Genomic DNA, 22,953 nt, shown 5'->3' with positions numbered 1-22,953 from the left:
AAGCTTCATTCTCGTCTTGATATTTTATTCGCTCCTGCAAGACCAAGTCATACACTAGTCCTATATGTATGACTCTTATTGTCTATGGGTGGCTCAAGGTACCCAAGTACGTTCCTTTAGGGCCAGTAGCCACCCGCCTCCGGCCCCACCACAAAACTAGCCACGAGGATAGTGGCTGGGTCAGGATCTCTGTGGCGTCTCCATCGCGCGGAGAGAGAAACTTTGTTCTTCTCATTGTCCGAATTGGAACGCCGTAAGAGAAAGAAAAGGGACGTGAGCATAGATCACGTAGAGTTTGCATGCGATTCATGTCTGGTTCTCGGACGAGATGTCGCCCGGATATACGGGAACTGCGAACTGTCGACGGCTACCTACCAACTATGCAAACACAAGTCACCCAGCTTGTACTGAAGAAAACAGAAAATACATGATGTGGGAAAATGGGGGTTTTTCTCATCGTCGTTTTTTTTTTCATTTCCTAAACAGAACCTCGGCCACCCGCAAGTTATCGGCACTGCTAGTGAAAGGGCGAAGAACCACGGTCAGCCCAACAGCACATCGGGGACCGGCTTGCAGTATCTGGAGGATCAGAGGGAGCCGTTATTGCGCCCCGGCATAGGCTATTTTCTAGATAAGTTTGTTGATACATTGACGCGCCCTGCAGAACAGCCACGTGCCGCTGGACGGCACGCGCCCAACATTTTTTTCTGTTTTCTCTTCTTACCAAAACTGAGACGAATGGAATCCAAACCAGCTAACTCAACAAATCACCTAGTTGAGAGCCGAGGCAGCCTTGAAAAAGATGGCCACGGCCGGGTAGATGCTGACCTGGAAGACAATGGTGCGCAGGTAGCTAAGCGAGCGCCTAGCCGTCACGACGTACAGGTAGTTGTAGACGAGGCGGCAAGCGACATGAATGACGGTGTACCGCGTCATGTCCTCCTGGGGCACCTTGGCCAGCGTTCCCAGAATCTATATATTGTCCCCGGGGGGTGTCAGTCAGCTTTGCACTTGATCATTGGCAAAAAAAAAAAAGAAAAAAAAAAGGAATAATCAGAAAAAAAGAAGAACAAAAGGGTTTGCGAATACGCACCACCGCGGCGGCCCAGACGGCCCACCACTCGAAACCGTTTTGCTGCGCCGACTGGCCGCGCAAAATCATGCCCTCGAGGTCCGACAGCTTCTTGCCCGACGCGGCCTTTGCGTTGAGGCGCGCCACAAACGAGCGCGGGTTCTCGTTGGACCAGCCGCCCTGCACCTTGTTGGCCTCGGCCTTGTAGATGGTGTACCAGTGCGGCAGCGCGGCGATGAGGAGCGTCAGCGGCAGCGAGCCGATGGCGAGGCTGGCCTCGCCGTTGAGGAAGGGAGTGAGAAAGGACATGTTTGGGTGTGTGTGTGTGTGTGTGTGTGTTTTGAGAAAAGAAATTGAATTGGTTATCAAGGTCAACCAATGCAAGAGTAAAGAAACAAGATGAATTGAGGGGTTTGAAAGACTATGTAGTAGTGGTTTGTTTCCCCTTTGCAAGGCGTTCGGCTAGTCGCCTCCACGACAACCTTTTTCGGCCGGATGTGGGGGATCCCGGCCGGGGAGGGGAGCATCGGTCCAATGTTTCCTCCGCGGGCTCAGGGCCGTGCAAATGACACGTGAAATTGTGACATTATGAAATTGCCTTGATTTTTTTTTGGCTTGAAATTCTGGACGCTATTAAGCTGTTATAATTATTTTGCTCTTATTCTTACTCTTTTGTTTTCTAACCCTGGCTGGCTAAGCTTTCTCGCGCCATGGTAGACACATAATAAGCCCGGAAAGCATAACCGGCTCGTTCCGGACGGTCGCAAAACCTAATCGGACTCTCGACTTGTGAGCAAAAGTGTCGTCGTTTTCCTCAGTCATCTGCATTATAATACCGGCAGTTTCTCCATTCCAAAGAGTGGCCACCCCAACCTAAACCCCATGACTAAGTAGCCCTCGGCAGCTCGGGTGCCTTTGAACACTGATAGACTCGAAATAACGTTGATATGCGCGTTTCGTACCTGCAGGCAACACGACAACAACGCAGCTGTGTCTCGCGAGTCTTTCATGTCCGATCAAGCTGCAAGATTGCCACGACCAGTCTTGGACAAAGTCTCGGCGGTGTTGTAGTGCTGAGTCTTGAGAACTTGGGCCGACGCGTTAAGGATGAGCCACATCAAAAGCAGTCATAGGCAGTCTTGTCTATTTTGCAGCAGAGTGAGACTAACAATCTGGAATCGCTCTTCTACAGCAAAGCTGCAGAATCGGATGGACGATGGGCTTTACAGATGGTCGCGTCAGATCTGTAAAGCATATGCCGGGGTAGACGTCCGTGAGACTCCGTAACAAGACTGCAAAGCAGCTAGAGACGGGCTTTTGAGGACTCTTTTGTGCAGACACCAACATCACAGAGAGTAGACCGAAATACAGCCAAAAGGTAGATGCAAATCGACCCTGCCCAGTCCAATTATATTTTGTTATTGCCCGCAATGCTCTATGAATCAATACCAACACCTCATTCCCTTTGCAACACGACCAAGAGGCCCATGATGCCCAGCATCGCCGTCTTCATCCAGGGGTGCTCCGACAGCATAATGGTCACGTAGCCGACAAACGGGACGTAGCCAACGACGCTGCCGATAATGTCCTGACGCTCGAGGTAGTCTTGCCCGCGGGCGTAGAGTTCGGTATCGTCGCCGGCATTGTTGTCGCCCTTGGTGAGAAGCTGCGCCTTGTCTCTGCAGAAAGTTAGTTGGCGCGTCTCGATTCGCCGTCGCAATGGCGGGCGGCGGTGACGAAGGTAGCAACCGTAGCAGCAGCAGCAGCAGCACTTACCCAGATCCAAACTTGCGCACGACGCGATGCACAATGGGAATGTCCTTGCCCTTGACGTTGTAGACGACAACCTCGCCGACGGCCGTCTCGGTGACCAAGTTGCGGTTCCAGAGGAGCAGCAGGTCGCCGCGCTGAAAGGCGGGCTCCATGCTGCCCGAGAGGACAACGACAATCGGCGAGGGCGAGTCGCTGATGACGGATAGACCCTTCCACATCTAACCCAACCAAGGAAAATCACGCATTAGTATTCAAACATGTCCATCGCAGCGGGCGACTGAGAGAGCAGAGCGCCCATGGCAGTAGGGCGCATACCATAAAGGCCGACGATAGAATCAGGGCAAAGTTGAGCACCTGCGCAGCCGCCTGGCGCGGGTTTCCGAGGCTGGAAAGCATGGCGGATGTAGAGGCTCGTCCGGTCTCGAGTTTTCGCGGGGGGGGGGGGGGGGGGGGGGGGGCGTATTCGGTTCGAAAATAGGAAATCGGGCAGATATAAGAGGAATTGGTCCCCGTGGTTGCGCGTAGCAGAGGGCTTTTCTGTCGTCGTTGTCTTGAGGCTTGCTTGTCTTAGGATGTTCTTTAGGACAAGGTGTGCTCTACGCGGAGACGCACGGACCAGGTATAGCTGTCCTCGTCCTCGATGCGCCCCGCTACTGGGATGGATGGCCGTCGGATGGACGAAGAATGAGAGGGCGAGACGTTGCTGAATAGATCAAAACGAAGAAAGAAAAAAGGTCAAGCTATATGTGATTTGCAATACGGTATTTCTTTTTTTTTCATCTACAAAAATGATACCCATCGAGTAATCGTATGGTCGCGCTGCGTACGTAGCGGTACGAGTACTGCGCCTGTCACTTGTAACCGCTGCACCTGCCAACTGCCAACTGCCAGCTGCCAGCTGCCAGCTGCCAATACGGATATCACCAAATATTCTCTCATCCTCCCCTTTTCCTCTTCACCTCTTCATCCAAGGACCATCATCTCTTTGTATACGCTTGTATATACTGTCACCATTCTTCTGCCGTCGTCCCCCAGCTCTCGCTGCTACTTTCTCGTCCACCACCACGTCTTACACGGGATGCCCAGCATGGCTAGAGATACCACCCCTCTCCTCGCCGCTGCCGGCAGTCTTCCGAGGCCCAATAACCACTTGCAAGACCATGTAAGAAAGCTTTTGTAACCTTGCATCTACCCAGGCTAACAACGTAGCCCCCATTTCTTCGCGTCAGCCACTCGCCATGGGATTGGATCCCCCAGCGTCTCCTCGTCAAGCTCCGTGCCCTCGTCCTGGTCTTTCTGACCAGCTCTGGCATCATGGCTTGCTGGTTCAAGTTTACCGAGTTCCGCGATCATCCAATTTGGTTTCTAATCTTTCACTTTGGCACCGTGAGCTTCGTTCTCACCCTTGTCTTCCACATAATCGTGTTTGTAGGTGTTCATCCACGGTCTGCCACCACATGCTAACCGATCAGTTCTGGGCTTTTACCCACCTATACTACCCAGTAGTTGAGGGGCTTGAGGGGCCAATCGAGTCTTGCATTATTCGCATCTTCTCTCTCCCTTCCGATATGGGGAGTCCTCGAAAACAGCGTTGCTTCCACCTGTTTTACACGACGACGGCAGTCTTTGCCTTTATGAGTGCTTTCTTGTATTGGGGCGTGGAGCGTCCACATAATCCACGCGCCACAGTCATCGGAGGGCCACGTATGTTTTCACCTAAACATTGTTGAATGCTCGCTTACCCGTCATAGTCACGGATTTGTTCGGGGAGGGCTGGTTCAAGTCATTTGCAATCTTTACGCTGTACACGATGCCCGCCATTGTCATGATTATTGAGATCATATTCTTCAACAGCATCAAGCGGCCACAGGTACGTTGAACGTTGTCGGTAACGGCCAAGGCTAAGGATATAGAAAATCGGTTCACACGTCTTGTGCTTGTCCTGGATCTGCGCAATGTACCTAGGCTGGGCTGCCCTTGGTGGCCACTTGACCGGATGCTTCACATTCTACTGGCTCAATCCCAAATTTGTTGGATCAATGGAGGCTGTCGCGCTGTACTGCGTGGCATTTATCGGGCTTGCTCCTCTGAGTACGTTGTTCCCATCTTTCCGTCGGCACCTTGTTAACAAATCTAGTGTTTGTCCTGAAACAGGGCTTTATCGGTCTACGGGAGGGTTTGACTAATTCGCCTCCGAGGATAAGAGAGGTGGTCAGAGAGACGTTTGTGGATAACTGAGCGGATGTAGATTCGCTACCAGGACAGGGTTGAGGAGACAACGCAGTGTTACTGGGTGACCTATACTACGTCGAGGGGATGATAGCTCAGCCACCTAGACAGTTCACAGTTCTATTCAGTAGCATTATACAATATTTTACGTGTGTTTTGTCCATTTCGTGATGGCCGGCTCGCCTCGACAGTGTGTAAAGATGGGAACCAATGCTTTTCAACAAAGGTGACATTCAACAAAGCAGACATCAAGGAGGCAGATGATCACTCGAGTTTGTCGACTGTGCATTGTATCTCGCTTTACTTGAAGATATATAGCTTGTCGTTAATAAACCGGGTATGAGTTTTTATCCAAAACATTTCAAGCATCATTCCCAAAACCTACCCTGTACCTATTCTAACACCTTTATGACCACCAGGATTAATAACTAAAGCGCACTTTGAGTTGAAAATGTTTCAAGTTACCCGTAAAATAATTTGAAAAAACAATTCTCCGGATGCTTCAAGGGTAGCTCGCAATAGAGTCAATATCCATCGACGCTCTTGTATGGCTTTTGTAGGCGGGTAGTTTGGCGAAACGTCCAACGCCAGCGTCTAGCATCGTTTAGTGTACTATTCTTTTTCCGGAGCTGGACACCCGCTGCGCGCTTCCAAAACGAAAGGGAGTGACGTAGTTTCACTTGTTTTCTTCGATACCATGGTGGGGAGAGCCGAATAGAAAGTCGGTAGGATAGTAGGACTGGCTCGCCGGGCGGGTATGTTTAGGTGGATGGTTACATATAGCGTCTGAACAAGGTAGAAGACCAAAAGAAAGTTTTTAATCTCAACTGTCTGCTAGCTGTTTGCAATCATTAACAAGGCCGCCGGGGCCAGAGTCATGCGACGTGGTTTGCTGCGTTTGCTCGCAAGTGCTCTTGGCTAGTGATGATGGCATCATGCACAGTGTCTGGCAACACTCTGTCCGATAGCATAATGCTCGGTTTCCACACTTGCGACGGCCCGAAAAGTTAAAGGTGCCATGCTACTCATCTCTCCAACCCACCTGCCCTCCTTCTTGCCGGTCTTTGGTGTCCATCAATGTCTTGGTGAAGCGCTCACCAAACTTGACTACAGCACGCCAGAGCGCACGTGTCATCATCTTCCCCCCTCGTCACCGTTATCCGTATCCGGACTTTTCACAAAAGAAAACGGAACGCCTCCCCGACACACTCGTCTTGAGCCCAGATCTCCGACATGAGCCGCTCCTCGTCTTTCACTTTGATGAGGCAACCCCAAGTTACCCAGGCGAACCAACCACTTTGGTGTCATTGTCCATTCAGCCGTGACAATGCGGGCACTTCTGTGAAGACCATTCAGCTTACGGGTGATTCTTGAGCACGTATTCTTCAATTGATGGATGGCAGAGCTCGAGCGCGTCGCAATCACCACTGTTGGTGCTCACGCGCCGCTCCTGGATTACCAACGCGCACCTGAGCAAAGCGGATTCAAACGAAGAAGATCCAAATTTCTTTTCGAATTCGCGCTCAATTAGCTCCCTCAACACGAAGATTTGATGCCCCATGACCTGGCGAAGGATGAACATGGCTGGCCCGTCGTCCTTGATTTTCGCCAACATTTTATTGTATTCCCAATTGAGCGCTTCGGGCAGCGCCCGAGGTTCGCGTTTAATGTCGTCTAGTCCAAGCATTGCGGCGCGGTGCCATTGAATCTTGCAGGATAGCCAGAGAAATGTATTGCCGGCTGTCGGTTGAAGCTCCTGATAGAGAACTCGTCGACGTATGGGTGATGCCGTCTCGAAACGGGCCTCGAGCCATCGGGAGAGGCACTTTCCGACGTCCTCGGCCGTGTGGCGGGGCTCTATAACGAGCGATCTGCCAAAAACCTTCGACAAGTAAAAGATGTCGCTTCTGGGCCTGCAAGTCAGGAAAAATTTGGGCGGCTTTTGACCACCGTCGTGCTGCCGCTGGCGCGGCGAGGACGGTGGTGGTTGGAAGAGTTTCTCGATGGATTCGACCAAGTTGGGGCGCGAAATCTTATCGCACGCCTCTAGATTGTCTATGAAGACAAAAATTTGGCCCGCTTCAGGGTCTTGAATCAGGTCGAGGAACAAATTCCAGAGATCTTCGAAGTCGCCCAAAAGGCGCCTGGAACGGCCCTGTCCCGCAGCGTATTCAACCGCGTGGCGGTTTACAAGCTTCGGGTTTTGGTTCAAAAGCTGCAAGATCAAAAGCTCAAGTATGTCTTTTTCTTTGTATCTGTGACTGAGTGCGTCATTGATGCAGTCAAAGCTAAGAACAGATGCGGAAGGGTCGCGACGCAGCTTGTCAACTAGATAGGTTGTAAGGATTGTCTTTCCCGTGCGAACACCTCCAATCAAGTACAAGAGTCCCGGACTTTTATCCTCCAGCCAGGACACGTAGCTAGGCTCTTTTTCAATCCATTGGCAGGTCCCACGAAGCCTGGGGCCCCCTTTGCACACGATACCGTTCACGATCCACGTGGGGACATCCAAGTCCATGCCATCGTCATATTCCTCCAGACGTTCGGAATTGTCGACATCTTTAGGGGTGGCAGGTCGATTGGGTGGTGGAGGCGACTCACAACCTGCTTCTCCATCAGATAATGTTCGTGATCCGGTCATGATGAAGCGTAGGAGTGATGTGATAATGGCGGTTCGAAAAGGACGTCTTCCACGGAGTGGCAAGTTATAGCAACCCGATTGATGTGAAAAAAGCTGTTTTTTGGAGAGAAACCTTTCAATTTGAACATGCGGGCCACGGTCTTGACTATATATAAGTTTCATTTCTTTGTCCCCTTGGGCATGATTTGCGCGCAACTTTTGTTTTTCGTGCTCCAAGACCTGGTTCACTTCAGAGGGACCAATCAAATGGGGTTTCTTTCGTCTTTGCTGTTTGGGTAACTGAAGAGGCAGGTCGTGCAACCGGCCTGCAGGCACTGAGGGCACGCTTACACAAAGGAGCAAGTGGCAGTGCCAGTGCAGCAAGCCTGCGTTTTATAGTGACACGACTATGCGTGTCAAGAATACAGCCGGCGGTTGACAAAGGCCAAGTGTTACATTTGCGTCTGTCAGACTTGAGACAGGCACCACGGGGAAGGGAGAGACCCAGCAGCCCTGTTGGACATGGTTTGAGGGTGGCGGGCGACTATGACGCATGGTCATTTGGGTGGCGCATTATTCCCAAAGATGCATGTGTTGATGGGGTTATTTCGATTATTTTGTAAAGAGACACACATCGAAAAAGAGACACACCAGACTACCAGCTTGTAAAGGTTTTATCAGTTTCGAGATTCATGTACTGTTTTCTTTTTAGTAACAAAGCAGCCTCCATCTCATCCAGCCAATTCCTCGACCCGCCCTTCAATCTTGTACGTGAAAACAGGATAGACATCCGTCTTAAACAAGCTTTGCTCAACGACCAGCCAACTAGATGCGCATCATTCGACACTAAAGTAACATTAGTTAACAAAACCTTTGTCAGCAAGGCATCTCGCCCGACAACTCTTTCTTACTCCAAAATCCGCCGGAAGCTTCAATGCCAATTCAACAAAAACAAGTATCCCAATCTGTCATCAGCCCCCGAAGCAAAACATTCTTTGCCGCCAAGTGACAGGTTTTGGTGCATTGATAAGCTCATTCATAAGTGTTGCTCTGAGATTGTAATAACGTGTTCTCTCCGCTTGCACCTCTCCCGAATTCTGCCACTCTTCAATCTTTGTCAGGATCTCGTCGCAGAGGCGAAGTGCTCTACGGCGATCTTCGAGCATCCCTTTACGTCTGCATTCGTCGATTTTGCTCGTTTGCCGCTGAAAATAGTGCTCCGGATGCTGAAAATGGTATGTATTTTCCTTCTCTTCGACTTCGAACTTATATTGTACACGATCCTCTTTCTCTTTGGAATCTTTGCCATTCCAGTTGACATAAAAATGATTCATGGTGACTTTTCTCTCAACGAGTGATAATGGTGCTTGAAATTCAGTTTTGAGATTGTTGTAAAACTTATTCCCCTGTTCGTCAGTGAAGGGACGGCGTACGCACGCTTTTAAGGCCACAAACTCCATGGGATCAAACGTTGTAAAACGTGACCAAGATATACTTTAGAAACCGATTCACTGTCCTATAGTATGATTGAAACTCGCTCTTTTCGTCTTTCATGGTGTCGTAAAAGAGGTAAAGAAGCTTCTGTTCTTTGTTCTGCCCGTCCGCGCCAAGGACTGCATTTTTACCGCTGGCATTACTGCGCACACACTCTAAGCCACTGACTGGTCAAGCTGATCTCACTGAAATTTTGTCGCTTTTGCTCAGCGTTAATTTCGGTGTACATGCGTACCTTGACAAACCCGGTGAAACTCGCAAGGTCTTCTCCAAACCGCCGCCATAGGGATCATGGCAAACCCAGCCAGCCCCTGCTGACCCTCGAGATACCACTAGGGATTGCAGCCTGCAAAGAGAAAATACGGCAAGAAGAGGCATTTCCTAATATATAGATGCGTGCGGGTGGTGGTTGCATTCTCGTTGGTGCAGAAGCGGCCAACGCCAAAGGCCCTCTCTTGTCTTTTGACCTCTCTAGCTGGCACAAGACTCCAAGTTTGCAACGGAAAAATGATACTTCAGGGTTTGGTCCAATTTCATACTAAGTGTCAAGACTTTGTTTTGGTTCAAGCCACGGATTATCTTTTTCGTTCTCAACACAAGAAATCAAAGTCCGAGGCTTTGTCGACAAACTTATCTGCGAAAGGGCGTTGTGTAACATACTTGGTATGTTATTTGCGTATTGTGATTAGTATCTAAAACACCACCAAAGATTTACAATGTTATTGTTAGAAACCCGCTAATCAAGTCTCCGCTGCCTTGTATGTATCGAGATCAACCATCGTAGTATTTCTATCATATGACGTTGGTGGAGAACTCCTTGTTGTACCCGCTTCCTCAACGTCTCAATACAGCTCCATCTATTGTACACTCGAGTGGAACCAGTGTAACGACTCCAGAATAGGAGGCCAGTTCCATTCATTGCGTCGACTACGTCTGCTGCGGCTACAGTCAACTGGCTCCTCGCACACGGCGTTTCGCGTTGGCACCTCCAGCGTTAGTCATGAAGATAAAATGTGACCGGGACATATTGGCTCATTTGAAGCATAAAATTGGAAATGGCTTTTGTCAATTCTGCACTAATCGTGACACCCACTTTGTCTCTCATGGCCCCAGATAATTTCTTTGTTCGGCTTGTCAGTCTGTAGCTTCTCCGAATACTGGACAAAAGCAAGTCCTTTATTCCGAGGTTCATCAGTTTTACATTTGCTTCGGCGACTCAAAGTATGAGTAAGCGCCGTATTGCTTTCTACATTGCAGTTTTAGGCAGGTTCATTATTCCCACAATGTTGCAGCCATCGACTCTACTCGTAGCCGCCGAGCCGGTGCGTCAGACAAGGCAAGAAGCACTCGACAAGGCCTTTGTGATAGATACTTCAAGCGTGTCTCCAACTATAGGCCTACTTTCTGTGCTATCAAGCCTTTTGTATACGAAGTGGAGCGAAAACCGACGCCTTTTACGTCGGCGGACTCCCCGTGATGGACACCTCCGTGCCATACGTAAGCGCTGCCGAGACACTACGGAGCCGCGCGCGACAATAAAGAAACACGATAGAACCTGAAAAGACTCTGGTTTATCTGTATTTGACTTGAACTTTTCTTTCTGGTGTATTGTGTATCATGAACGACGTTGTGTTACTTTGATGGGCAGTAACTTGACAAGGTCCAGGTCGAGTATGAATCTGTTGACGCCTCTTCGTCTTTAGACAAGGTAAAGAAAATCTGAATCTGGCTTCAGCTACCCCGAGGATAGATGGCCCGATGGCGTGTTTGCATCTTGCCGCACGGACTGTCATATTCCACAAAACTGGCATAGAGTCTAACTGTCAATGACTTTGCTAGAGTATACACAGAGCACTCAGAAGGACACCAAAGCCAAGCAAGGTCATCAAGTCTTTTAAAGCTTAGCTACAGCGCGGCCAAGTCCTTGCCCTTGCGGTGTTCAATTTGACCCTGACACTGGGCTGTGTGATGCTGCCAGCTTTCGAGCGCGTCAGGTTTAGAACTCTCCGAGTTCTAGAAAGCAAGTTGGGGGCCATGATACATTAGAAAAAACCGTTTTCGAGTCGCCCGCCAGGAGCCAGTCCGAATTGACAATGGACACCGTGATCAGGTACGACGCCGCGGCGTCGACTTGGCTCGATGTACACTGGCCACTGCGGCAGAAGTCTGAACAGGACGGCACTAGCTACTTTGCGGTCGAGACCTTGTAAGATGGCAATTTGCATGCTGAATGCGCAGGTGATGGCCTTGGAGGATGTTGACGGCTTTCGATTTGTAGGCCTTGCTTTGGTCGAAAATCGTCGACCCTGTCTCCATTGAAGGCCACAGAGCAGACTATTAATATGAAATGGTATAAGGGTATAAGTAGCAGATCAAAATCCTAAGCAAAGTGGAAATATCCCTGAACCCCCGATGTGCAGGTATTCATCAGCAGTCTCGTCGATGGAGCTCTGCTCTGCCAGATGTGCATGCCTGCCAGCTCAAAAAATCCAAACACTCCCACTAGTATCGATAACAGCTCTTTCCGAGGCTGATGCTGGAGGAGTAAGCAGCGGCGATGCGCGCCGCGGTGGCGGCCGCTCCATACGCCGCGCTGGCCCTCTGGTCCGCGGCCACCAGGTCCTTCCTGGCGGCCGCGGCGGCCTCCGCGTCGCCCGCCATCTCGGCCTCGAACAGGCGAAACGTGGCCTCGCTGGCGTCCTTCAGGGCGGTATCCGCGTAGGCGGCAGCCCCGGCGGCGACGCCGGCGGCCTCGTCCATGGCGGCGGCGGCCGCGCAAGGAACGTTGACGAGAGCTGCTGTCGTCATGGGTTGTCTGGCGGGAGAGCTCGAAGGGGGCGACGGGTCATTCGTTAAATCTATAATCTCGACAGTACGAGGATGGAATGGATGCTTTGGTGGAGGTCTGATGAGATTGGCATCCTTTTTGGTTTGCGCGGGTGTGGGATTCGCGGTTGAGTCGCAGTCAATGGTCTGGTCGGCAGAGGAGTGATTGGCCCTCTTGGAAGTTGGGAGGAACGCCTCTTCTTGCGCAGCGGGACTTTTCTTGGCAGAGTTCTCTGCCAAAGGCAAAGCTGGGAAAACAGCTACAGCAGTATTATTTGTAGTTTGGTTCGACAGGGGATTCTTGGGACAGCCGGAAGCAGCATGCCCCGTCGATGACGGCAGAGGATTCGCGGCACCACAATGGCGATTCCTTCGTTTTTTCTTCTTTCTCTTGGTAATCTGTCAAAGAAGAGCAAAAAGCAGTTAGCAAGCTTGTTTCCAAAGGCAGCGCCCCGGGGGGCCGCTCCCTCCTACCAATGTCGTTGCGGCATCCTCCATGCCAATAGGGTGATTCTTCCAAGTCCATTTCTCCAAGTCCTGCCGCGCCTGCGCACACAGAGAGGGCGAGTCGAATCCGACCGCCACACGTCCGCGGTGCAGCCTCCTCTCGCTCATGATCGGCTCCCACTCGAACTGGGCAGAGCCCGGCTCCGAGGAGAGCCGCCGGCGGCAGGCCCTCTCAAACTCGTCGGGCGGCGCCGTGCATCCCATTCCGACGAACAGTATCAGACAGAGTTTGCTGCTGTGGTCGGCGACGAAGCCCTTGTACGCCTGGTTCCTGGCTCTGAACATGTCCATCCTGGATGCGTGACGGGGGTCAGGCGGCACGGCTTGGGCAGCGGCGGTGCCCGGCATCGCGGGTTTCTGCTCGAGTGCTGCTCTCCGTGCTTGGCTGCGGGTTTCCATGGTAATGAGTACCAATTTTGCCAGCTTGACTCTGCATGACCATATGATGAGGCGCGTTTGTTGGTGGTGAAAGTTGAAAAAGGGCAGATTTTCATTGCAAACGCCGGCTTCTCCTTTGGATGTGCCCCTATGCCTTGAGAGATGGCTGCGCGGTCACAAGCAAGAATTTGAAATTTCTTTTTGGTTCAACTTCAGATGCATAGTTGCATCTTTTCAGAGCTGCTTCCAATGGTACTAATTTGGGGGTTTGGAGTCAGCTCACGCTCAGTCGTGGACAGCATATCATATAGCGTACGTCGTCGTCTATCCTGATATTCTCTGTCAAAACAGTGATAACCGTTCCTTCAGTATACACACTAAATATTCTTCTGCTTTTTGATTCTCAAGCTTTGCAACAGTTTCTAGGCTCTAGCGCGTCTTATATGGTCGTCCGCCGCAGTTGTATAGAGCAATATTCATGCCAATGTACTATTTATTCCTATTCTATTTGCACTTGAAAGTCCTCAAAACCTGTTCTCGCCACCACAGCTGCCAGGGAGGTGTCAAAGAACAACTCAATTTGGTCACTGTCTAAACCAGACATGGACGCTTCCCAATGAACCGCAGCACAATGATGCGCTGCTCGAGGAAGGCAGATGAAATTAGAATCTTCATTGTCCGAAAAGCGACCAGGCTAAAGTTGTGAGAACGATCTCGCCGACTTGAGACATCTCGCCGACCAGAGCTTATGTCGGCATTTGGAACTATATTGGTATTATCGCAGCCTAAACACTGTTGAACTACAATGCCTACGCAGTAGAAGAGGCAAACTTCAGAAATCGAAACGAGTACCACATCTTCAGCTTTTCCTTACCTCAACGCACGACAGAATGAATAGCAGAGGAGCAGAATAGGAGCAAGAGCACAATGATAGTATACGAATATTTTCCAAGTTAACTTGTGCCGCTAATTCGCTGTGATGTAGTCTTCGAGACGCAACACGCTCGTACATTTGCTGCAATTTCTGCAAAAACACAAAAACCTACTACGCTGATCCCAAAGCCAATCTACGAAGCAAGTTTATGCGTCGCAGAGGTTCGGCCGGGTTCTGGCGCCTTGCTCCCGGTGGCATTCCCGTCGCTTGGTTTTGTCCGTCATCTAGGGCGCGCAACACAAATTCCTGCGCCAGCCGGCCTTCCGTGACCGCGATGCCTCTCCCAAGAAGGCCATCCTCTCGAAAAAACGGCAGATGCTGTTGAAATTTTGTCGGCAGCTGGTCAGTTCTCACAACGTGTCGTCTGAACTGGCGCGCGGGCTGACACTTACAAAGAGCCACTGCGGATCGACGGCAGATACCAGATGCATCTCGTTCTTGCCGAGACAATGGCTCATGGAATTATAGATGACCCAATCCCCACTGTGGGAGAGGGAAATCAAGCTTCCACTCGCAACACGCGCACACTCCCCGTGCGGCACCGTCATGAACACGGCGGAGCTCGGATACCCGCGGACTGCCAAGGCAAGTTGCGACGAAAATGCCCGGACCAGCGCGGGTAAAATCGGCGTCACCCGCTTCTGGGGATGGTACTTGACCGTGATGCGCGGGTGGGTGGCCAGCCACGTCCGCAAGGCAGCCACCTCGGCGGCGGCCTCGTCGAGGGCGGCCATGTCCAGGCGGCGCGAGGAACACCACGCCTTCAGCCGCTCGGGGTTGTCACATGCCTCGTCGCGGAACTCGACGTACATCTGGAGGAACTGCATGAGCATGATGTGGTCCGAATTCACAAGTTGGTACCCGTGCGAGGCAGCGTCGTGGTCGCGGAGCACGCGAGGGACGCCGCGCTCGGTGCAGATGCGCTGGTCGGTGAAGATGGACCTCTTGGCCCGGCACAGCACAGCAATTTCGAGCATATTGGCGGAGCATGCTACTGGATGCGCCTCGAGGATCGCGCGATACTAGGCACGGCCCAGTGGAAACGACGCTTCGTATTGCGTAACGGATGGGGGAGGCTGGCGGCTCAGTTGCACGGGACGGTGCTCCATACAAACTCGGCCCATTTCCGAGGGTCTTGGGGTATCGGGTGGGCTAAAAATGATAAGGTGTCTTGGTTTATTGGTGTGAGAACTATCACTGTTTTTGAGTGTATTTAGATACGGCTATCTGTTGTTTTATCCGTCTCATGGCCCCTTGCATGAGGTTGGGAAGCTCCTACCGATACTTGAACTTGGCGGTTTCCCTGCAAAGAAGCAGCCCATTATCACTTGCCACTGACTCGGAAGATTCTCTTTTCAATCTAGATTGGAAGAAATACGTTTTCTTACTGGTGGTCTGTGGGAATGCGATGGAACAGCCACCTGCCCCTGCACTGCGCTCGCATTTGCTGAGCTGTAGAACGGCGTCGAACGCTCAAGTCCACATTCAGTAAAATCTAAACCACTCAATATGCTGGGCCAGTTCATTCATGTCCCACACCAGGCGGCTTCCCGTCGACTGACGCGTGTCTGACAGCTACCAACATGCACACACGTCTCCACAGCCGCTCTCCAAGACAGCACGGCCGTTGGGTCTGTACACATGGTTCTCAGGCGAGGCTTGTTTGGCCTGTTCCTCTGATTGCAAGCCTCCATGGCCGTTACAAATTCCACCCTGGCACATGCAGATCCGAGCGGGACGAGATGAAAGCTTGGCTCGGGACAGGACCATGCAGCCTCGGAGTCGACAAGGCGGGAAACTACGGCAGCCTGGTTTCTTCTGGGCAGGCCTAGATGCCGTCCAATTTCTATCCGACTCTAGCGCTTATGTTGGCTGCCAAAAATATGCATATTATGATATTATCTACCGTTACGTCCCGAACGCTCCGAAATGGCAACATGCAGCTAGTCTCGGGGCTTACCCATGAATGAGGCCGACGAGATGCCCATTCAAAGGCTGATTAATTACACACTCGTGTTGGACAAGGCAGGAGGCGACGACGATTGTAGCTACAAGCGGCCATGCGCCATTTCTGAGTTGCACACCATTGCTGGAATACGACCCGTGTCAGCCCTCTGCTGAGTAGTTACGAGCTGCACCGCCTCACCACGGTCCTTGGCCCAACTCACTCACACTCCACCACGCGCAAGTTTCTCTAGGCAGGGATCGTTCACCAGGGATCTGGCGAGGCTTGCGCTAGTCCCGGCCGGGCCTCATCTAGTCTGCGCAGGTTTGAGCCAGATTCAAGAGATAACTAGTTGCCATGCTGCGGCAGCCTGGATCTCGTAAAGAGGTCTGAAACGGGGCATCAAACTATAAGAAGCGAGAATGTTTCTTCTTCTTCACCTTTTGTCTGATGAGACCCGAGGACACCAGCGATGAGCCGATAGTTACTTGCTCTTGCATCCATCAGTTCTGGGGTAAGTAAGCTTTGGCTTGCTGGGGACCCTTGGGCCAACCCCCTTGTCTCAAGGCTATCAGAACCTAAAATCATGTACCCGCCAGCGCACAGGCACGAAATCGCCACCAATCCTGGCAAGGAATTATTAATAAATCCGTCCAAAGACAGGATAAACTGTGCGCTCCGACAGCCTTGATGTTGCTGAGGCCAACTTGACGTGGCTTACATGGACCGGACGGTACGACGGGACAGTAATCCGTGCTTACAAGGCCAAGACCTCTTCGGCCACTACCCATATCATCCATCCATTGCTGGTACTATGGAAATAGACCCGGTCCCAAGTTGATACCAATATGAGGAAGCGCCGAATAACCTCTCCCAGCATTCTTGACCCACCACTTCCTCCAGCCTCACCCCCCACGACCACGACCAGTCCAGAATGTTACCCTGGCGTCTCGGGCCATCTTTGCGGAAAATCTATCGTCGGCACCGGATAGCTACTATTAGATGGTGGCGACTAGGACACGTAGTGAGCAGGAATGCCTCCTAGTCAGCCAAGTCATCATAGTCCTCGCATTCTTTGTCGGCTGACAGCGCACGGTTTTCTTTCCCTATGCTCTTCCGAAACTGCAGCCTCTATCGCCCCCGGCCCCTCCCTCCACGCATTCCCGCTTTGCCCGCAACTCAGCACGTCTCTGGACATCTTGACACTATCCGAGTTTGGTCTGGTACCCGTAGCGGAGGTCCGCGGCGGCTGGCTAACTTCAGCCCAAAAAGCTAGCGCCGCCCCCAGGGCGTGTCGCAATCTGCCTCAAACGTGCTCAAAGAAGGGAGAGAGAATCTGAGAAGGAAAATAGAACTTGAAAGACGTGTGCAAGTTGCCTTGTCGCGTTCACACGCCCCTCCTTTCGCCTCGCCCTCGCCCTTCCCATCCTCCGCCTCTGTGGCATCCCTTGACTGCCATGTGCGCCACAAGAAATGCGGACTCGACATTGAACAGAGGGGGAAAAACAAAGTCCGTCGTCAGACACTCGTACTATGTCCGAGAAGCTGATGCAGGAACTATTTCTGTGGCCCCTGTCGTATGGATGCCACCACGGCGATGCATCATCCCAGGCCCAGAATTCGTATGACGGGCTGCTTCCGCGCAAGTTTCTTGCCCAAGTTTGTATACTCTTATTCTTTCCACCACTCTTTTTTTTCAAAAATCTTGCTCTGTCGGTGATTCTCCTGCCCCTAAGTAAGCCACAGAAAAAGGCTGGTCTAGAGTCTGTGGACCAAGGGCTATTTACATTTAAGATTCGAGCCGCCTTGGCTGGGCTCTCTAGACAAGTCTCCAGTACTCCAACGTCTACTTTCTGCGCCAAACACTAGGTGTATGAACTAAACAATTTTTTTCTTCATTATTTTGATTCTCCTTCATCCTAGCCAGACTCTGGTTCTTTCAAATCACTCCATCCTCCTGCGCTTCGCGTTGCGCCGCGTCTCTCCTCATCATGGCGGCGCCGCCACAGAGCATATCACAGTCGATCCTCGACATCATCACACAGTTTTCGCTAAACAAGTTTGACGACTCGGCCCAGCGCATCACCGCCGGGACGCCGTCCTTCCTGGCCGTCATTGACGCGTTCGTCGCGGCCCAGCAAGAGGTGCAGACATGCCTGCCCTCGTTCCCGTTCAAGTCGGCCAACAAGGAGTACAAGGTCCTCGGGTCGCTGCCCGACAAGGCCGAGGAGCTCGCCCTGGCACGGCTCAACAACATGTGCAGACGCATCCGTGAGGTGTACCCGCCCGGTGCGCGTGTAACCATCATCTCGGACGGCATGACGTATAACGGTGCGTAACGTTCCATCGCCTCCATGCACAACACGTAATGACGCTTGAGCTTTTGGCTAATACCGGAATCGAAAAAAGATCTGCTGTCCATCTCGGACCGCGAGACTTGGCAGTATGGTGAGGCCCTTCGGAGAATGGCCCACGAAAAGGGCTTCAAGCACATCTCCTTTGCCCGGATCCGCGACCTGGTCGACTGCGACCTTCCCGAGAAGCTGCGCGAGATCACCTACGTCGCCAACTGCACCAACATGCGTCGCATCCTGCTCAACGAGCACGGCCGCGACGACCTCGACATTGACAAGGAGATTGTCGACAACCCGGACACCAAGCTCACATATCTCGGCTACCGTCGCTTTCTCGAGTCTGACCTCAAACACATCTTCCCGCCCGACAAGGACCGGACAAACCGCGCCTACAAGCGTGATGTAAAGTATCTCGCTAAGCAGATGCTAAAACGAGGCTATGTAAGTGTCATCCGGAGAAGCCTTGAAAAATAAAACTGGGACGACCTGCTAACAAGAGTATAGGCTTTTGCTGGCGCGGTCAAGAAGGCGTTCCCAAACCATCTCCGCCTCTCCATCCACGAGTCCTTTGGCGAGCACAAGGTCTCCATCAGCCTGCTCAACACGCAAACAGGCTTTACCACGCCGTGGCACTGCAGCGTCGCGCAGCTCGCTGATGGTGAGTGGATCAGCGCGCCGATGGGTGAGTTCCAAAAGGACGCCCGTCTCGAGGTCGTCTTTGAAAACGGCCGCCCCTCGCACTTTAGGGAAAAGCCACGCGACGTCAACTCGCCGCCGGGCGTCGGCGAATCCTGGGCGTCCTTTATGCCCGCAAAAAAGTTCAGCCCCTCGTCTGCGGGGTCGTCGTCGCCGAGCCTGCTGTCCGACGAGGGACGGAGCACGCCCGGTGCGGGCGGCGCCGAGCCGGCCGTCGGGCTCGGCATCAGCGGCTGCACGACGCCGGCACGGAGCGTCACGTCGGAGAGCGCCGAGCTTGTCGTCGCCAAGGAGGGCGCGACTCGAACCACCACTACCACCACCACCACCACCACCATCACCACCAGCACGCCCGACTACGGAAGACGACTGCTGCCGCACATTATTGACGAGCTCGCCGCTACGCATCCGGACCAGGTCCTGTTCTCTCTCTCGAGCATGGTCAGGAATGTGCTCGAGTTTCGAGATGTCTCGGCAAGACAGTTTGCCCAGGCCGTTGACAAGACTGCGTGGTGGCTGCAGGGCAAGGTCGGCAAGCAAACCGTCATCCAGCCGATCGGATACATCGGACCGCGTACGTGCCAGTCGCTCACTCTCTGCACACGGAACCCATGCTGACTTTGAGTAGATGATCTTCGACATATTCTATTGACGTATGCATGCGTCAAAGTAGGCTATGCTGTAAGTCCTCTGTCTCCTCGCTACACGAGTCACACACTGACACTTCCAAGGCCCTCTTCCTCTCCCCAAAGAACAGCACCCAAGGCGCGCTCGCCGTTCTCGAGACGCTCAAGTGCAGCATTTGGGCCAAGGCCGGCGACGCGCCCGTAGTTCCTCTGGTCCACGACGTCCTCCAAGAGCGCCCCATGACCGTCCTGGACCTCCCTCCCCTCGAAACCCTCCTCGATGCTGCCGGCACCACCCCCTATCCCTACACCAAGACTTTTGCCGAGGCCACGACCGACCCGTTCTGCTTCCTGCACACCTCGGGCAGCACCGGCATCCCCAAGCCCATCCCCTGGTCCAACGGCCTCATCGGCACCATGGACGCCATCCGCCTCCTCCCCGCCGTCGACGGTGACCACGGCCTGCTGCCCTGGACGACGGACTGGAAGGAGCACGACCGCATCTACTCGTCGTTTCCCATGAGCCACGGCGCCGGCATCATCATGAACATTTTGCTCCCCGCGCTGCTCAACCTGCACTGCATCATGGGCCCCGTCAACATCCTTCCCAACATCACCCTTGTCGAGGCCCTCGCGGAGCAGGCCCGCATCGACATCTGGAGCATGGTGCCCTCGCTGACCGACGAGGTCGGCGAGACGCCCGACGTGCTCGCCAAGCTGGCACCCTCCAAGTTCATATGCGCTTCCGGCGGGCCCGTCAGTCCCGTCAGCGCGGGCAAGGCCAACGAGGTCATCCGCGTGCTGAACCTGACGGGCACCACCGAGGGCCTGTTCATTGGTAACTTGGTTCCGGCACGCGAGGACTGGTTCTGGTTCGCGTTCCACCCGTACTCGGGCTTCGAGTTCAAGCAGCTCGACGAGGACACGTACGAGCACTGGATCCATCGCGACGAGCAGCACGCGTCCTTGTTCCAGGGCATCTACCACACCTTTCCCGAGCAGCAGTCCATCAACTTCAAGGACCTGTACATGCAGCACCCGACGAAGCCGAACCTCTGGGCGTTCAAGGGTCGCAACGACGACCTGGTGGTGCTGTCCAACGGCTACAAGATCTCGCCGCTGCAGACGGAGGCCTTCATCTCCACGCACCCGGCCATCAACGGATGTCTCGTGATTGGTACGGGGAAGCCGCAGGCGGCACTACTCATCGAGCTCAAGGATCCCAACGGCAAGACGGAGCCGGTCCTCGACAGCATATGGGAGACGGTCCAAGAGGCCAACGCCCAGATGCGTCACAAAAACCAGCTACTGCGCGATTTCATCGCCTTTACAGAGGTCGACAAGCCGTTTATCCGGACGGACAAGGGCACTGTCAAGAGACCTGCGACGCTCAAGCTGTACGACGACTACATTGAGCGCTTCTACAGCTCTCGCAACAGCGACATCCCCGTCTTTGACGTGGACCTGAGCTCGCTGGAGTCTATCCAACACGACGTCCGCGAGCTGTTTGCGTCGTACCTGGCCGAGGTGCGGGACGTCCCTCTTGACGCAAACCTTTTCGAGCTCGGATTCGATTCGCTCGCCGTCTTCGCCGCCATCAAGACGCTCAGGATCGTGACTGGTCTGGCGGACCGCCTCAGTGCGCGGCAGCTGTATGCCAACCCCACGCTGAGCGGCTTCTCCTCGGTGTTGCTGGAGCTGTCACAGGAAACGAAGACGCAGTCTTCTGGTTCTGGCGGCAGCCAAGCCACGGAGCTGCAGCGGTTACTGGCAAAGCACCAGGCGCGCCAGTCGTTCAAGCTCAACGCCATGGACTACGTCAACCCGAACCACTACATGGGACTCGTCTTTTACTTTCCTCTGGCCGAGGGTGTCGACTTCCAGCAAGCGTTTGACAACCTGTCCAAGGGGCTGGACCGCACAATGGACCTGATCCCCGCGCTGGGCGGCAAGATGGTGCCCTGCTCCGAGTATGAGATTGGCTACGCCAAGGGCGACCTCTGCGTGTCTATCCCGCCGGCGCACATGGCTTCCTCGGTGCACAACAGACTGATCTACAAGGACTGCTCCGAGACGCTGCCCTCGTTTGACGAGCTACGAGAGAGGGACTTTGTGCCGTCGCTGTTCCGTGACGAGGTCATCCTGCAGCAGGACACCTTTCCCAAACTGCCAGCCGACATTGTCATTGCGCAGGCCAACTTTGTCAAGGGCGGGTGCATCCTCGCCGTCGACATGAACCACTGCTGCATGGACGGCATGGGCGTCATGATTGCGCTCAAGGCGTGGGCGGAAAACTGCCGCCACCTGCAGGGCGACGCGGCGGCTACGTGCTCGTGGCTCGACGCCGACAGCTTCAACCACAGCCTGCCCGAGATCATCCACCAGCAAGAAGGGTGGACCAAATCTCCGGAGGCGGTCGACCCCGGCACGTGGGGCTTCCTGCCGTTTCAGCCGTCAGAGGACGCTGCGCCGAGCAAGTACGTCGCGACGGCGGCAGATCTACCGCCGGCGCCAAAGTACAAGCTGCATTCCGTCTGGCCGCTCCCCCGCGCCGAGCGATGCATGAACACGACAGTCGTGGAGATTTCGGCAGAGAACATACGCAAACTCAAAAAGCAAGTCCTGGCCGACCCCGAGACCAAGGGCTCCACGGCTTCGATTAGCGACATTGTACAGGCATTTTTCTGGAGGTCAGCCGTCCGCGCGAGACGCCATGTGTCGTCATCAAGTACTGGTGGAAATGATTTCTCTGAAGGAGAGGAGGACGACATTTCCATCCTGGAAGCGCCGACAGACGGCCGCGCGCACTTTTCATCGCAGCTGCCGGCCACTTACATGGGCAGCATGCTCATCATGAGCCGCTCCGTGCTGTCCGCCAGAGAACTGTGCGCGCCGGAGACGAGCCTGGGACGCATCTCTCGGGTGCTCCGCGAGACGGCGGCGCGCGTCACGCCGGCGCTGGTGCACGACGCGTTTACGCTCCTGCAGTCGCTCCCCGACCACGCGCGCTTCTCGACGGCCAACATGGGCCTCGACCACATGCACGCCATGATCTCCAACCTCATCCTGTTCCAGATGAGCGAGATTGACTTTGGGAGCAGGCTCTTTGGGAACAATGGTTCGCCCGAGACCATGCGGCCCCAGCTCGTCCGCGGCAACGGCCGGTTCCGGTTCCTCATCATCTCGCCCATGAAGAAGGACGGCGCGGTCGAGCTCGTCCTCGGCACGTTCCCAGAGGAGCTCGCCTTTTTTCGCGGAGACGAAGAGTTTAACAAGTATGCCAAGGTTGTAGACGTTTCGGCATGGTAGCTGGAGCACATTTGATTTCGAATTATTATCATTATTGTTGTTTTTTTGATACCATAGATGGATTGACACGGACGCTGTACTTTGGAAATTCTCGTGTAAGTCACATTAGCTTGCGGGGTGTACCAAGCTAGAGAAGGGTTGCGACAGGGCGCTAGATTGAGAAGATTGATCCCATATTTATTATCCACTG

General features: G+C 53.4%; 7 protein-coding genes across 7 annotated transcripts; 2 read left to right on the top strand and 5 right to left on the bottom strand.

Annotated features, from left to right (window-relative positions):
- Positions 1-771: 771 nt before the first annotated feature.
- On the bottom strand, positions 772-1,381 carry V2A60_004151 (uncharacterized protein; the record flags this gene model as incomplete). Its single annotated transcript, XM_083255473.1, has 2 exons — positions 772-972; positions 1,094-1,381. The coding sequence occupies 2 exons, from the start codon at positions 1,379-1,381 to the stop codon at positions 772-774; spliced, it is 489 nt and encodes a 162-aa protein (XP_083111599.1).
- Positions 1,382-2,528: 1,147 nt separating this feature from the next.
- Positions 2,529-3,241, bottom strand: V2A60_004150 (signal peptidase complex catalytic subunit SEC11; the record flags this gene model as incomplete). The annotated part of the gene is made up of 3 exons (XM_083255472.1): positions 2,529-2,751; positions 2,849-3,063; positions 3,161-3,241. 3 exons carry the CDS (start codon positions 3,239-3,241, stop codon positions 2,529-2,531), a joined length of 519 nt encoding a protein of 172 aa, XP_083111598.1.
- A 691-nt stretch (positions 3,242-3,932) lies between these two features.
- Positions 3,933-5,083, top strand: V2A60_004149 (uncharacterized protein; the record flags this gene model as incomplete). The annotated part of the gene is made up of 6 exons (XM_083255471.1): positions 3,933-4,007; positions 4,055-4,273; positions 4,318-4,549; positions 4,597-4,715; positions 4,759-4,936; positions 4,983-5,083. 6 exons carry the CDS (start codon positions 3,933-3,935, stop codon positions 5,081-5,083), a joined length of 924 nt encoding a protein of 307 aa, XP_083111597.1.
- A 1,348-nt stretch (positions 5,084-6,431) lies between these two features.
- Positions 6,432-7,715, bottom strand: V2A60_004148 (uncharacterized protein; the record flags this gene model as incomplete). The annotated part of the gene is made up of 1 exon (XM_083255470.1): positions 6,432-7,715. The coding sequence occupies one exon, from the start codon at positions 7,713-7,715 to the stop codon at positions 6,432-6,434; it is 1,284 nt and encodes a 427-aa protein (XP_083111596.1).
- Positions 7,716-11,690: 3,975 nt separating this feature from the next.
- V2A60_004147 (uncharacterized protein) lies at positions 11,691-12,869 on the bottom strand (the record flags this gene model as incomplete). Its single annotated transcript, XM_083255469.1, has 2 exons — positions 11,691-12,413; positions 12,489-12,869. 2 exons carry the CDS (start codon positions 12,867-12,869, stop codon positions 11,691-11,693), a joined length of 1,104 nt encoding a protein of 367 aa, XP_083111595.1.
- A 1,314-nt stretch (positions 12,870-14,183) lies between these two features.
- On the bottom strand, positions 14,184-14,810 carry V2A60_004146 (uncharacterized protein; the record flags this gene model as incomplete). The annotated part of the gene is made up of 1 exon (XM_083255468.1): positions 14,184-14,810. One exon carries the CDS (start codon positions 14,808-14,810, stop codon positions 14,184-14,186), a length of 627 nt encoding a protein of 208 aa, XP_083111594.1.
- Positions 14,811-17,769: 2,959 nt separating this feature from the next.
- On the top strand, positions 17,770-22,763 carry V2A60_004145 (uncharacterized protein; the record flags this gene model as incomplete). The annotated part of the gene is made up of 5 exons (XM_083255467.1): positions 17,770-18,109; positions 18,188-18,573; positions 18,637-19,402; positions 19,457-19,509; positions 19,560-22,763. The coding sequence occupies 5 exons, from the start codon at positions 17,770-17,772 to the stop codon at positions 22,761-22,763; spliced, it is 4,749 nt and encodes a 1,582-aa protein (XP_083111593.1).
- Between the last annotated feature and the right edge of the window lie 190 nt (positions 22,764-22,953).

Source organism: Cordyceps javanica, chromosome 2, assembly GCF_051103115.1.
Source record: "Cordyceps javanica chromosome 2, complete sequence".
NCBI classification, from domain to species: Eukaryota; Fungi; Ascomycota; class Sordariomycetes; order Hypocreales; family Cordycipitaceae; genus Cordyceps; species Cordyceps javanica.
The sequence above is the reverse complement of the archived record's forward strand: the minus strand, read 5'-3'. Positions and strand labels throughout refer to the sequence as shown.